Source organism: Passer domesticus, chromosome 19 (assembly GCF_036417665.1).
Source record: "Passer domesticus isolate bPasDom1 chromosome 19, bPasDom1.hap1, whole genome shotgun sequence".
Classification (NCBI taxonomy): domain Eukaryota; kingdom Metazoa; phylum Chordata; class Aves; order Passeriformes; family Passeridae; genus Passer; species Passer domesticus.
In genome coordinates this window covers 1,466,354-1,477,916 of record NC_087492.1, presented here as the reverse complement: position 1 = coordinate 1,477,916, position 11,563 = coordinate 1,466,354, and the positions used below count along the sequence as shown (strand labels likewise).

Genomic DNA, 11,563 nt, shown 5'->3' with positions numbered 1-11,563 from the left:
GGCCGCCCCTCTGCCCGCGCCCTCCGCCCGGCCGGGCCCTGCGCTCCGCCACCGCCGGGCCATGCCACGCCGGGGACACGGGCGGCCGCCGCGGGTAGCGATGCGCGGGGGTAGGACGGACTGACGGACAGACTGACGGACGGAGCCGGCGCGACGTCGAGGGAGAGAGAACGAGGAGAGAGAGAGAGAGAAGGAGAGCGAGGAGCGGCGGAGCGTGTCCCCGGCCCCGCGTGTCCCCGTCCCCGCGCCAGGACGCGCAGGGCGATGTCGCCGCGGCAGCAGCCACAGCCCGTCTGACCGCCACCGCCTCTCCATGTCCCGGCTCGTTATTTATTATTATTATTATTGTTGTTGTTGTTGTTGTTATGTTTTTTCTTCCTTTGATTTCTCATTGGGAAAAGCACTTTGACTCCTGACTGCTCTACCTCAGACCTTAGAAAAACTCATCACGCTCGCTTTTTTGGCGGTTTTATTTTTAATTTTTTTAATTTTTATTTTTCTGAGGGCCGATCTTTATAGCCGTTACTGTTTTATTGTTACTATTATTATTACTATTATTATTATTATTATTTTTATCCGTGTGGTTGGCGGCGGCCGGGATCCTGCGGCTGTGTCGAAGCGCTGGGCAGTGAGGGGTTCTCCTGTGTACCCCTTCTAGGACACTCGAACGAAGATTTTTTCTTCTGCCTCCCTTTCTTTTTATCCTTCTTCACTTCTCCAAGGCTTTTAAAAGATACATACACAAAATCAAGAAACAAAAAAAAAAAGAAAGAAAAAACAAACAAAACAAAAACCAAACCTTCGCCGGTGTTGTCGTCTTTCTAAAAAAAAAGAGAATTGTTGTTTCTATTTATTTTTTTCCTTGATACCTGGGAAACCGCTGCCCCCCTCAGAACTAACCAAAGACAATGGTTCACTGTGCAGGCTGCAAAAGGCCGATCTTGGACCGGTTTTTGTTGAATGTACTGGACAGGGCTTGGCATGTGAAGTGTGTTCAGTGCTGTGAATGTAAATGCAATTTGACAGAGAAATGCTTTTCGCGAGAAGGCAAGCTTTACTGCAAAAACGACTTCTTTCGGTGAGTACCGGCCTCGCCTGCCCCCGCCGCTCCTCTCCGTTCGTTTTCCACCTCCATTTTTTCCCTTTATTTTTGTTGTTTCCCCCGCTGTCAGCGGGACCCGCGATTGCCTCTTCCCTCCCCGCGACACGCGAACATCTCAAACCGCGGCTGCTCTCCCGGTGCTCCCGGGGCGGGGGTCGGGCCCGGGCCCGTTGATGTCGCCGCTCTCCGCGTCCCCGGCCGAGCTCGAGTTGCCCAAAGTTCCCTCCAAACTATCGACCGGGGGAGCGCGGGCACCGCCCGGGCCCGGGGCAGCGGAGCGGGGCTGACCCCGCCGGACCCGCGGCCGTGTTCCCGGCGATGTTCCCGGCGATGTTCCCGGCCGTGAGCCCGCCGCTGTTCCCGGTGCCGCTGGCGGGGAAGGCGCGCTGCGGGCGCTCCGCGGGCCCAGCGTATCCCGGGCACCGGAGCCAGGCCGGCCCGAGGGCAGCGACCCTTCGCCGGTGGATGGATGGATGGATGGATGGATGGATGGATGGATGGATGGATGGATGGATGGATGGATGGACAGGGAAGCGGTGACCGACCCTCGCTCGCTGCCGCTCTCCCCGCGCGTCCCGGCATCAATCCCGGGCTCGGAGCGGCCGCCGGTGCCGCTGCCCCGCCGGGCCCCGCCGCCGCACGCCGGCCACAGGGCAAGGACCGGCTCGGGGCCGGGAGGCCGCGGAGCCCCCGCCGTACACCGGCACGGCGCCCGGCCCGAGCCCCGCTGCCGCTTCTCCCTGGGCACGGGGACGGGCACTGCTCCGAGCCCCACCGCTCCTCCCGAGAACGGGCCCGGCCTGCTCCGCTCCCGGTTCCCAGAGCCCGCGGGGCACGGGAGGCCTCTGGCCCCGGTGCGGGGCCGGCCCCGCCGTCCCCCGGCTCTCCACCCCGGTCTTGCCCGCACCGGCGGCTCCTCCGGCCGGAGCGCGGCCGGGGCCGGTACCGGCGCCCGGAACGGGTGGAATTCCTGCGGGCTGCTTGTCAGAGCCCCGCAACGCCGCTGTCGGGCGCGGGGACACCCGGGCAGCGCAGCAGCCGCGGCGTTCGGCGAGCCCCAGCACGGTCCCGCTGCCCGGGTTTGATTTTTATTTTTAAAAGCTGCAGTACCGGGGGCACAGCGCTCCGCAGGGATGCTGTCTGTGGCTCAGCCCCGCTGGCCGCGGCCGAGCAGGGCGCGCGGAGGCCGCGGCGCGGGCCGCGCTCGGCGGGCGCTGCTGAGCGCTGCCCGGCCTCTCCCCGCAGGTGTTTCGGGACCAAGTGCGCGGGCTGTGCCCAGGGCATCTCCCCCAGCGACCTGGTCCGCAGGGCGCGGAGCAAAGTGTTCCACTTGAACTGTTTTACGTGTATGATGTGTAACAAGCAACTCTCCACCGGCGAGGAGCTCTACATCATAGACGAGAACAAGTTTGTCTGCAAAGAAGATTACCTAAATAACAGCAATACTGCCAAAGAAAACAGCCTGCATTCAGGTGAGGGGGCGAGGGCGGGGATGCGCTCGGCACCGGCTGCTCCTCGGGAAGAGACGCTCCTCTCCTTCCTCCTTCTGTTCTTTCTCCTGTCATTTCCTTTCTGCTCTCCCTCCTATCTCTGCTCTCCTCTCCCTTGTCTTCTTCCTCCTCTCTCTTCTCTCTTCGCTGTCCTATCCCTTTCTTTTCCTCTCCTTCTTATCTCCCTTCTTTTTTTCTCCTTCCCTTTTTCGTCTCCCTCCTTTCTCCTCTCCCCCGCTCCCACCGCGGCCCGAACCTCGCGGTCGGAATTTCCCCCGGCTGAGCGTGACCCGGGTTTGTTCTCCGCAGCCACCACCGGCAGTGACCCCAGCCTGTCCCCCGACTCTCAAGACCCCTCCCAGGACGACGCCAAGGACTCGGAAAGCGCCAACGTGTCCGACAAGGAGACGGGGAGCAACGAAAACGACGACCAGAACCTGGGGGCCAAGCGGCGGGGACCCCGCACCACCATCAAAGCCAAACAGCTAGAGACTCTGAAAGCCGCCTTCGCGGCCACCCCAAAACCCACCCGGCACATCAGGGAGCAGCTGGCACAGGAGACCGGCCTCAACATGCGGGTCATCCAGGTACCGCCGCCCCGGGCACCGGGCACGGCTCCGGGGGATGCGGGGGCGAGGAGGGGCCGGTGCCCGGCTCCCTCCGCGCTGCGGGGACCGGGGAAGCCCCGCCGGCCTTTGAAATCGTTATTGCCGGGGCTTCCCGGGGCTTCCCGGGGCTTCCCGGTTCCCCAGCCCCGGCCGGTCGGCGGGGACAGAGCCGCGGGTTTGTTCGCCAAAAGTCCTCAAGAAGCTGCAAACAGCATCGAAATTAATAACCAGAAATGTGAGGGGTTAATGGGTAAATAAGAATGACAACGCGCTGGAATTATTAAAAGGTTTATAAACCCGCAGCGCTGGGGTAATGGGGGGTTAAAGGACCATTAAAGACGAGGTTAGATTGGAGAGGCTCAGTGTGAGGGTAATTAGCAGTAATCTTGTCAGGGTAATAAGAATTAACTCAATCATTCTTGACCCGCAGTCGGTGGGGAGCGGGGCCGCCGTCACGCGTGGGTTCGGCCGCGCTCGGAGCGCGAGAAAAACCGGGAAAAGGGAAAAGCGCAGCCCCGGGATGGGGATGGAGACGGGGATGGAGGGGAAGGGGGAGCGCGGCCGCTCTCGGGCTCCCGTGACCGGCGCCTCTCCCGCCGCCCCGCCAGGTGTGGTTCCAGAACCGGCGCTCCAAGGAGCGGCGGATGAAGCAGCTGAGCGCGCTGGGCGCCCGGCGACACGCGTTCTTCCGCAGCCCGCGCAGGATGCGGCCGCTCGTGGACCGGCTGGAGCCCGGCGAGCTCATCCCCAACGGGCCCTTCTCCTTCTACGGAGGTGGGTACCGCTGCCCCTCTCTCTCCGTGCCGGCTCCGGCCCCGGGGCCGTTCCGCCCGGCTCCCGCCGCCCATCGCGGCGCTCCCGCAGCCGGCGGGATCCCGGCGTTCTCCCGCCGTTCCCCGGTGTTTTCGGGAGCGCCGCTTTGTGTCGGGGTCCCCGCTGCTCGGCGGGAGGGGGTCCCGGGGCTGCCGGAGCCCGTCACGCGTTCCCCTCGGGTTCGTGGGTGGCACCCCGAGCGCGCCCGCGCCGTCCCCGCTCGGGTACCTGCCCGCCCGTCACCGTCCCTCTGTCTCTCTTTGTCCGCCAGATTATCAGAGCGAGTATTACGGCCCTGGAAGCAATTACGATTTCTTCCCGCAAGGACCGCCTTCGTCTCAAGCGCAGACCCCCGTGGACCTCCCGTTCGTGCCCTCCTCGGGGCCGTCAGGGACCCCGCTGGGGGCCATGGACCACCCCCTGCCCGGACACCACCCCTCGAGTGAGGCTCAGCGCTTCACCGACATCATGTCGCACCCCCCGGGGGACTCGCCCAGCCCCGAACCCAACCTGCCCGGGTCCTTGCACTCCATGTCCGCAGAAGTTTTTGGCCCCAGCCCCCCATTTTCGTCGATATCCGTCAACGGTGGTGCTAACTACGGCAATCACTTGTCCCACCCTCCAGAGATGAACGAAGCAGCTGTGTGGTAGCTTTAAACAAACTGGGTCTAAGTAAGTGATGATCATCTAGTCTGCTTATTGTTATGGTGTACAGAAATGAATTCATATAACATCTCTCCCGCCCTAAGACAATTTTACCTTGGGAACGAACTGAGTGCAATCGCTCCAAGGCAAGCTTTGCTCTAGACCAGGACAATCTCCATGTTATGGTTGTATCAAACAAGCAAGGGGACTTTTTTGTACCATTGACAAAGAAACTGGGGAAGCTGTACAGTAAAAGTGCTGCCATTCCGTAGGATGGCTAAGTTTGATTACCCTGTTGGATGTCATCCTAAGAGCCACAATCCTTAGAAACTTCTCGTTTAAAAAAAAAAAAAAATTAAAAAATAATTGAATGAAGGAGAGGTCAAAGAAAAGGGGAAAAAAAGCTTCAAGAACTCTCTATAGCGTTCCTGGTTAAGGATGATTCTGGCATTATGAATCTGTTTGTTCATTTTTGTCTCTCAGAAAGTTCGACAACAAGAAACTCTTTTTAGCTTCAGCCATTTCAGCCTGCTGACGATCAGGTGGGACAACTTTTCCTTTTTCCTTTCTTTTTTTCTTTTCCGTTTTCTTTCGGTTGGTTTGGTTTGGTTTCTTTCCAAAAATAGCAAATACTAAATGTTAAGCCCTCAGCACCAACTCTGCTACCTTCACAAAGCTACACGTACAAAACCTCCTCATCATAGCAAAGGTCACCACCCAGACCTCTAACGAAAATGACTTGAAAAAACAAACAAACAAACAAACAAAAAGTATTCTACCTTCACAGAGAGAGAAAAGCTAAACAAAAAGACTCTATTGAACTAAAAACAGTCAACTGTTTACGTCTAATGTTAAATTCAGGAGCTCAATGTTTTACTAATAAATCCTGTTTTAGAAAAACCTCTTGTTCAAAAGCAAAAGATTTTGAGCAGCCAACCAAAATAGTTCATTTTCTTTTCTGTAGATGTTCTAACAGATTGCAGGGCTTGTGGTTCACTGTGCTAGTTTGTAAAAGGTGTTGTTTACAGAAGGCAAAGAAAAAAAAATCCACAAAACCCAGACAGTTGCCAAATAAAGTAAATATATAGCACAAATACTGTAAGGTGCTTTGCACCAGCAACCCGAGAAGGTGTTTAAAAAGTGTTACAAGGTTAAAAAGAAAAAAAAAAACAAACATCTTTGCTAATTTTTAGTCCTGTTGAACATTCATGGAATTGTTAATATGACTTATATAGACCCACACAGGTTTTATTTTTGTGTCTTTAAAATAAAAGTCCAAAATATTTAAATTTTATGGTCAAATATGCAGTCAACAGCTGCTACTTTTTTCTTTATATATTAAATTTCTCATATGTCTTTTATTGTTCTAATGAACCTAAGCTTGTGTGACCTCCAGTGCATATTAGACCATTCACTGTATGAAAGAAAACATGTTGGATAAAATTTGTGCGTTTTTAATAAAATTAGAAAATCTGATGTTTAGATAACTTGTGTTTCATTTGATGTTTGAAGCAGTTTTTAGAAATTGATTCTCTTGAGTAAAATAGCCCTGAGAAGGAAGGATCCACTCTGCTAATCCTGGCAGCTCTTTGCCTCTGGTGGAAGTCTGAGCCCTGGTGTCGATGCAGACAGCGGCCAGAGGCAGCTCCAGCCTTTCTTTCCATCTTTGTGGAAGTCCAAATACCCTGTTCCACAGCAGTTTAAATGTTAAAATTCCGAAATAATCAAATTCTCCAATATCTTCAGTTATTCGTGCTCTATGCTAAGAGGGAACAGTCGAAATGCTGATTTTATGCACAAACAAAAACGTGTTGTAAATGTGAAATGCTCGCAAAGATACGGTTTGCAATTGATCCAGTTTTAGTTAATTCTTTGGAGATAATTTTACTTTTTTTTCCTCCAAATTGGACGGTTTGGCCACAGCATAACCTCAGTGTCCTGAGAGTAATTTGAATCCTTTTTCCTTGGAGCTGAGGCAGAGTCAGTGCTCGGGCGGCGTTTGGTCGTTCTGAAGTTCTCTGAAGGGCAGTGGGGGAGAATATTTTGCTTTGCCCTCGATGCAGCCTCATTCTCTTGGAGAAAAACGAAACAAAAAAAAATCCCGGAGCCTTGCGAAATGCCAGATTTCACGTTTTAATTATCAGCCGTGGCAGAATCATGAATATTCAGTTGTCCAAAAGCAAAAGTGCGGCTGATTCCGAGAGGAGCCGGAGCTGAGCTGGGCACAAAGAGTCAGGCTCGGTTCTGCTGCGAGCGTTCCTCCCGCTGGGATAATGGCAGGGATGAGCTGGGATTGCTTCTCCTCCTTCTCCTCTCACCGGGCTCGCTGCCTTCGCTCTCATTTGATGTAGACACAGGATTTTGTGGTAAACCCCAGACTTCCCCGTGCCCGGGGATTCCATTATTTCTCTCTTCGGACTGGGGTGGGAAAAGAACCAACTCCAAATGCTTTTGAGTTGTGTAATTTGTAATTTTCAATGGTGATTTTTGATTTTGTTCAATACCTAATTTCTATGCCCAGCAGAGGGGCCACCTAGATGAAGCAATAGTTCACTTTAAACACAAAATGTCTTATATAATAACAATATAAAGATAAAAAACTATCTGCAAGGGATCTGTTAGTGTTTCTAAAAAAAAAATAATTCATGCTTTATTAAATACAGGGGAGACTTCTTAAACTCCTGGACTCCGTGTCTAACTCATTTGTTTGTCTTTTGTGCTATTGCCATGTTTTGTTGCTCTGGTTTGCATTTATATAAGTGGAGGAATGGGTGATTTATTTATTCCAAACTTCTACTTATCTGGGAAAGATAAATACTGCTGTTTGTGCTGCTGGGCTGGGCTGCTGCTTTATTGTTGAATCAATGGTTTTAAATGAGGACTTCGCCAAATAGGTTTGTTTTGTAGGAAATTTTGAGCTTGCTTTCTTTCTTTCTTTCTTTCTTTCTTTCTTTCTTTCTTTCTTTCTTTCTTTCTTTCTCTCTCGGTCCTTGTACATTTTATTCTGTGTTCATTCAGGCAGCAACAAGGCTCGGTTTAGGGCCAGTGTAAGGCTCGGTTTAGGTTGTAAAAAGGAGAGTTTGTCTCTTTGTGATGCTCCCATGGCTTCCTGGGGCTTTGCTGGGTTTGGGGGATCCCAGGAGCCGTTCCCATGGCCGAGGCCGAGCCCCAGCCCGTGGAGATTGGAATTCTGCCCTCCTCAGAGCGAGCTCGGTGTGTCTGAAGCCCCTAATCCAGCAACAATTGCACAGGCAAACTCCTTTGAAAGCATTGGCACGTTGGGTTCTTGTAAGTCCTTGTTTACAAGAGCATTTCCATTGACTCCGGCGGCGTTCCCTGGGTGGGTGGGTGGAGGGAGGGATGGATGGAGGGATGGATGGATGGATGGATGGATGGATGGATGGATGGTGGAGGGATGGATGGAGGGATGGATGGATGGATGGATGGATGGATGGATGGATGGATGGATGGATGGATGGATGGATGGATGGAGGGATGGATGGAGGGATGGATGGAGGGATGGATGGATGGAGGGATGGATGGAGGGATGGATGGATGGATGGATGGATGGATGGATGGATGGATGGATGGAGGGATGGATGATGGAGGGATGGAGGAATGGAGGGATGGATGGAGGGAGGGATGGATGGATGGAGGGATGGATGGAGGGATGGATGGATGGATGGATGGATGGATGGATGGAGGGATGGATGATGGAGGGATGGAGGAATGGAGGGATGGATGGAGGGATGGAGGGATGGATGATGGATGCAGGGCTGTGGGAGAAGGGCCTGGAGCCACCCCGGGCTCCTGGGCTGTCTCTGCCGTGCAGAGCCCAGCTCCGTGTCCGTGCAGGGCCTCCCCAGGAGCCCTTTGGCAGTAACTGCTCTCTCTTGGTCTCTCCTGCTGCCCGGGGTGCCCTCGGGGCCGTGTCCCCGTGAGGGCAGCCGGTGGCACTGCCCCTCCCTGCCTGGGCTGAGGATCCGTGCACAGCCCCTGCCAGAGTGCTGCAGCCCCCAGGGAAGGGCTCCAGGCCGTGCTGTGAGTATGTCCGTGGGCTGCTCTGTGGGAGGGGAGCTCTGCAGGCTGATCAAAGTGTGGAAAATGCTGAGTTTCCAGCAGCCAAAGCCCTGCTTTTGGCCCCAGTGTGCCACGCTGTCCCCACCGAGGCTCCTGTCTGCCCAGTCCCTCCCTCCCCAGGCCCTGCTGGGATCTGTTTGCTTGGGGATGGAAAGGGATTTGGGAAGAACTGTATCCCAGGAATAAGGATGGGCTTAAATGATAATTTGTAGAGAAATGATTTGTAATATTTTAATGTCTGTACCCAGGTGCTGAGCGATGGGTACAGGATACAGATTGATAAATAAATATCATTTTAAAATATCAGTGGTGATTGACATAGTTTTGCCATCCTGGGAAGTGGCAGATATTGCAGTGTCCTCTCAGGAATGGCTCCTTTTGCTGTAGTCTGGATTTTTATCTTGAATAACTGTGTTTTCTTTAAGCTTTGCATGCTCTCACAATATGAAATGGAAGCATTTGCAATCCCCCTTTCTGTTCCTACCCCTAACAGATAAATTCACATCTGCTAAGTTTAAACAATTGATAGAAATCCTTCTATGCTGGCGAGCTGGGAACAAGGAATTGTGATGCTGGAGCAGTTTTGGGAGATCCTTTCTTTGTCTCTGCCATGGCACTGGGGTGCTCAGCATTCCTCATGCCAACAAAACACCCCTGAAGTTATAAATGGAATTGGTGTGTCCATTAAAATATATTTTAATTATAAATCTGGGATTTGTTTATTTGTTGGTAGTACTCGTGGTGGTTTAGCTACAGAGCTTGGAAAGCAGAGTTTGATGTGAGAGTTGCTCACTCATTAAATGCAGAATTGTAATGAAAGAATTGGAGAGGAAATGTGGCCTTGTGGTGAGGTGGCCTCCAAATTCCCAATTCCACATCCCCGGGGTTGCTGGAGCTGTGGGGTGTCCTTGGGGTGTTTTCAGGGTGTCCCTGCAGGGCAGTTCCCGTTGGCACACGGGATCACAGCTGTTGTTTTTGTTGGCATCCCGTGGTTTTGTTGTGGGAACATCCCTCGGTGACACTGCTGGGACACGGGTGTGACTGGGCTCTCCTTCAGCTTCTGCTCCAGGATGTCACCAAACCCAGGACAGCTCTGCCTCGGTGCCATTTGGGCACTGCTCACTCTGGAAAATCTAAGAATTAGGGGCATTTTTGGTGCCTGGTTGTACTCCAAGCTCCCCTCCTGAGGAATGTGAGCCTGCTCCGGCTGCTGGGATCCCACGTGGCCGGAGGAAATCCTGGCCCAGCTCTGCAGGGCAGGGTGAGCATCGTGGCACAGCACAGAGCCTGGGCTGGAAAACCTCCCCTGGCTGGAAAACCTGCCCTGGCTGGGTGGGAGGAATTCCCAGGGCCTGGGGGGATTCTGGGGTGAAGCCTCACACAATTCCCCGGTGCCTGTCTGTGTGCTGGCATGGCTGTGCACAGGACAGCACACGCGTGGTTGCCTGGAAAATCAGACATTTTGCTCCTTCTAAAACCAGTTTTTGTCTAGTTTTTAGATTGCCTTTGGGTGGCCTTTAAAATTCTTATCTGCTGTAAGGATCTTTGGGCTGTGCATCTCTTCAGACACACTCTGTTCCTTCTATTTTTCAATGTAGGAACCATTAAGGGTTGATAAAATCTTTAAAGCAATTGTGTTTTTTGAATGAGGGATGGGTTAGGAATAGCAGAAGTACTCAAGTAAATAAAAGCACAGAAGAAAAATACTAATAAATATTTATAAGGAGAGTTTTTTATGTGCATAATCTAAATTTTATGTAATTTGTTTTAGTGGATGGGGTTTCCTTGTGTTCTTTTCTGTTTCTCACAGTTCTTTTCACTTCTTTTTTCTCTCCTTTTCATGGACAAATTGTGTTGCTGGTTTAAAAAGAATATTTTAACTGAACTAGCATGACTGAAACGATAAAGGTCAGTTTGGAAAAGGACATTTGCTTGCCCAAGCGTTGGCAAGACCAGCCCCAGCTCGTGGCTATTTTTGGCCAGCCCGAGGCCCTCTGTATACGGGTCAAATTTTGCTCTTGATGAAGTAAGTCAATTAAATTCAGCAGAGGCGACTCCAGGGCGGGTAATTCCCTGGATCTGGTGGGAATGCCGTTGGGAATGGTTGGAAGGGTTCTGCAGCCCCTGGGGTCCCTCGCTGGCAGTGCCCGGGGGCTCCACGCTTCCACCCCGGCCCGTTCCTGCGCTCTGCTGAGGGAATGGCTCTGAAAGATGGATTTGTGTTAACAACCTGTAATTATACAGCCAGGGAGGAGGGCACAGCCCTTCCCTTCCATCTCATCTGACAATTTCCCAAAAGCTGATGAGCTCCACGGGCGCGGCAGCGAGAGACGCTGAGCGGGAGAAATTGGAAGCTGCTTTTACAGCCCAGCCTCTTCCACCTCCCCGTGTTTATCTGCTCTGTGTTTGGGCTGTTATTCCCATCCCAGCAAACAGGCACGTGTATAAAAAAGTAAAATTAAGAGGGAAAATGCCAAGGAGATGATGTCAGTGAGGTTGATGGAGTTTCTAAACAGGCCAAGGGTTTCTCTGAACCCACCGTGAGGCACAAAAAGCCTTTCATGAGCATCTTAAATGAAAATGTATCGATACAGTTATTGTACAAATATTCCCTGCTCTGTTCTGAGTCCCAGGCACGGCAGCATGGTTGGAGGGCATGTGAACCAGAAATTAAAACCCAGCCCCGGAGTCTGATTTAATTACCCTGCTAAGTGAAAGGCAGAGGAGAGAGAATAAACAGCGGCAGAGGCGACTCTGTGGGTGAAATATTTTAACAACCCCCGACTTCCACAGGCTGCCGTCGCCGTTTGATGTGGCTTTCTATT

At 52.6% G+C, this 11,563-nt stretch overlaps 1 protein-coding gene across 2 annotated transcripts; it reads left to right on the top strand.

Moving 5' to 3' along the window:
* Positions 1-6,145, top strand: LHX1 (LIM homeobox 1). Of its 2 annotated transcripts, XM_064394609.1 has the most exons (6): positions 1-1,078; positions 2,348-2,574; positions 2,902-3,179; positions 3,809-3,974; positions 4,285-4,685; positions 5,142-6,145. In XM_064394609.1, exons 1-5 carry the CDS (start codon positions 909-911, stop codon positions 4,662-4,664), a joined length of 1,221 nt encoding a protein of 406 aa, XP_064250679.1. In that variant the 5' UTR covers positions 1-908; the 3' UTR covers positions 4,665-4,685; positions 5,142-6,145. The 2 variants fall into 2 exon arrangements, with proteins under 2 accessions (XP_064250679.1, XP_064250678.1); XM_064394608.1 differs by having other exon boundaries at positions 4,285-6,145.
* The last annotated feature ends 5,418 nt before the right edge of the window (positions 6,146-11,563 follow it).

Coding starts and splice junctions, on each gene's coding strand:
- LHX1 (XM_064394609.1), top strand. CDS start 909: ATGGTTCACTGTGCAGGCTGCAAAAGGCCGATCTTGGACCGGTTTTTG. Junction 1,079..2,347: donor TGCAAAAACGACTTCTTTCG/GTGAGTACCGGC, acceptor CTCTCCCCGCAG/GTGTTTCGGGACCAAGTGCG. Junction 2,575..2,901: donor AGAAAACAGCCTGCATTCAG/GTGAGGGGGCGA, acceptor TGTTCTCCGCAG/CCACCACCGGCAGTGACCCC.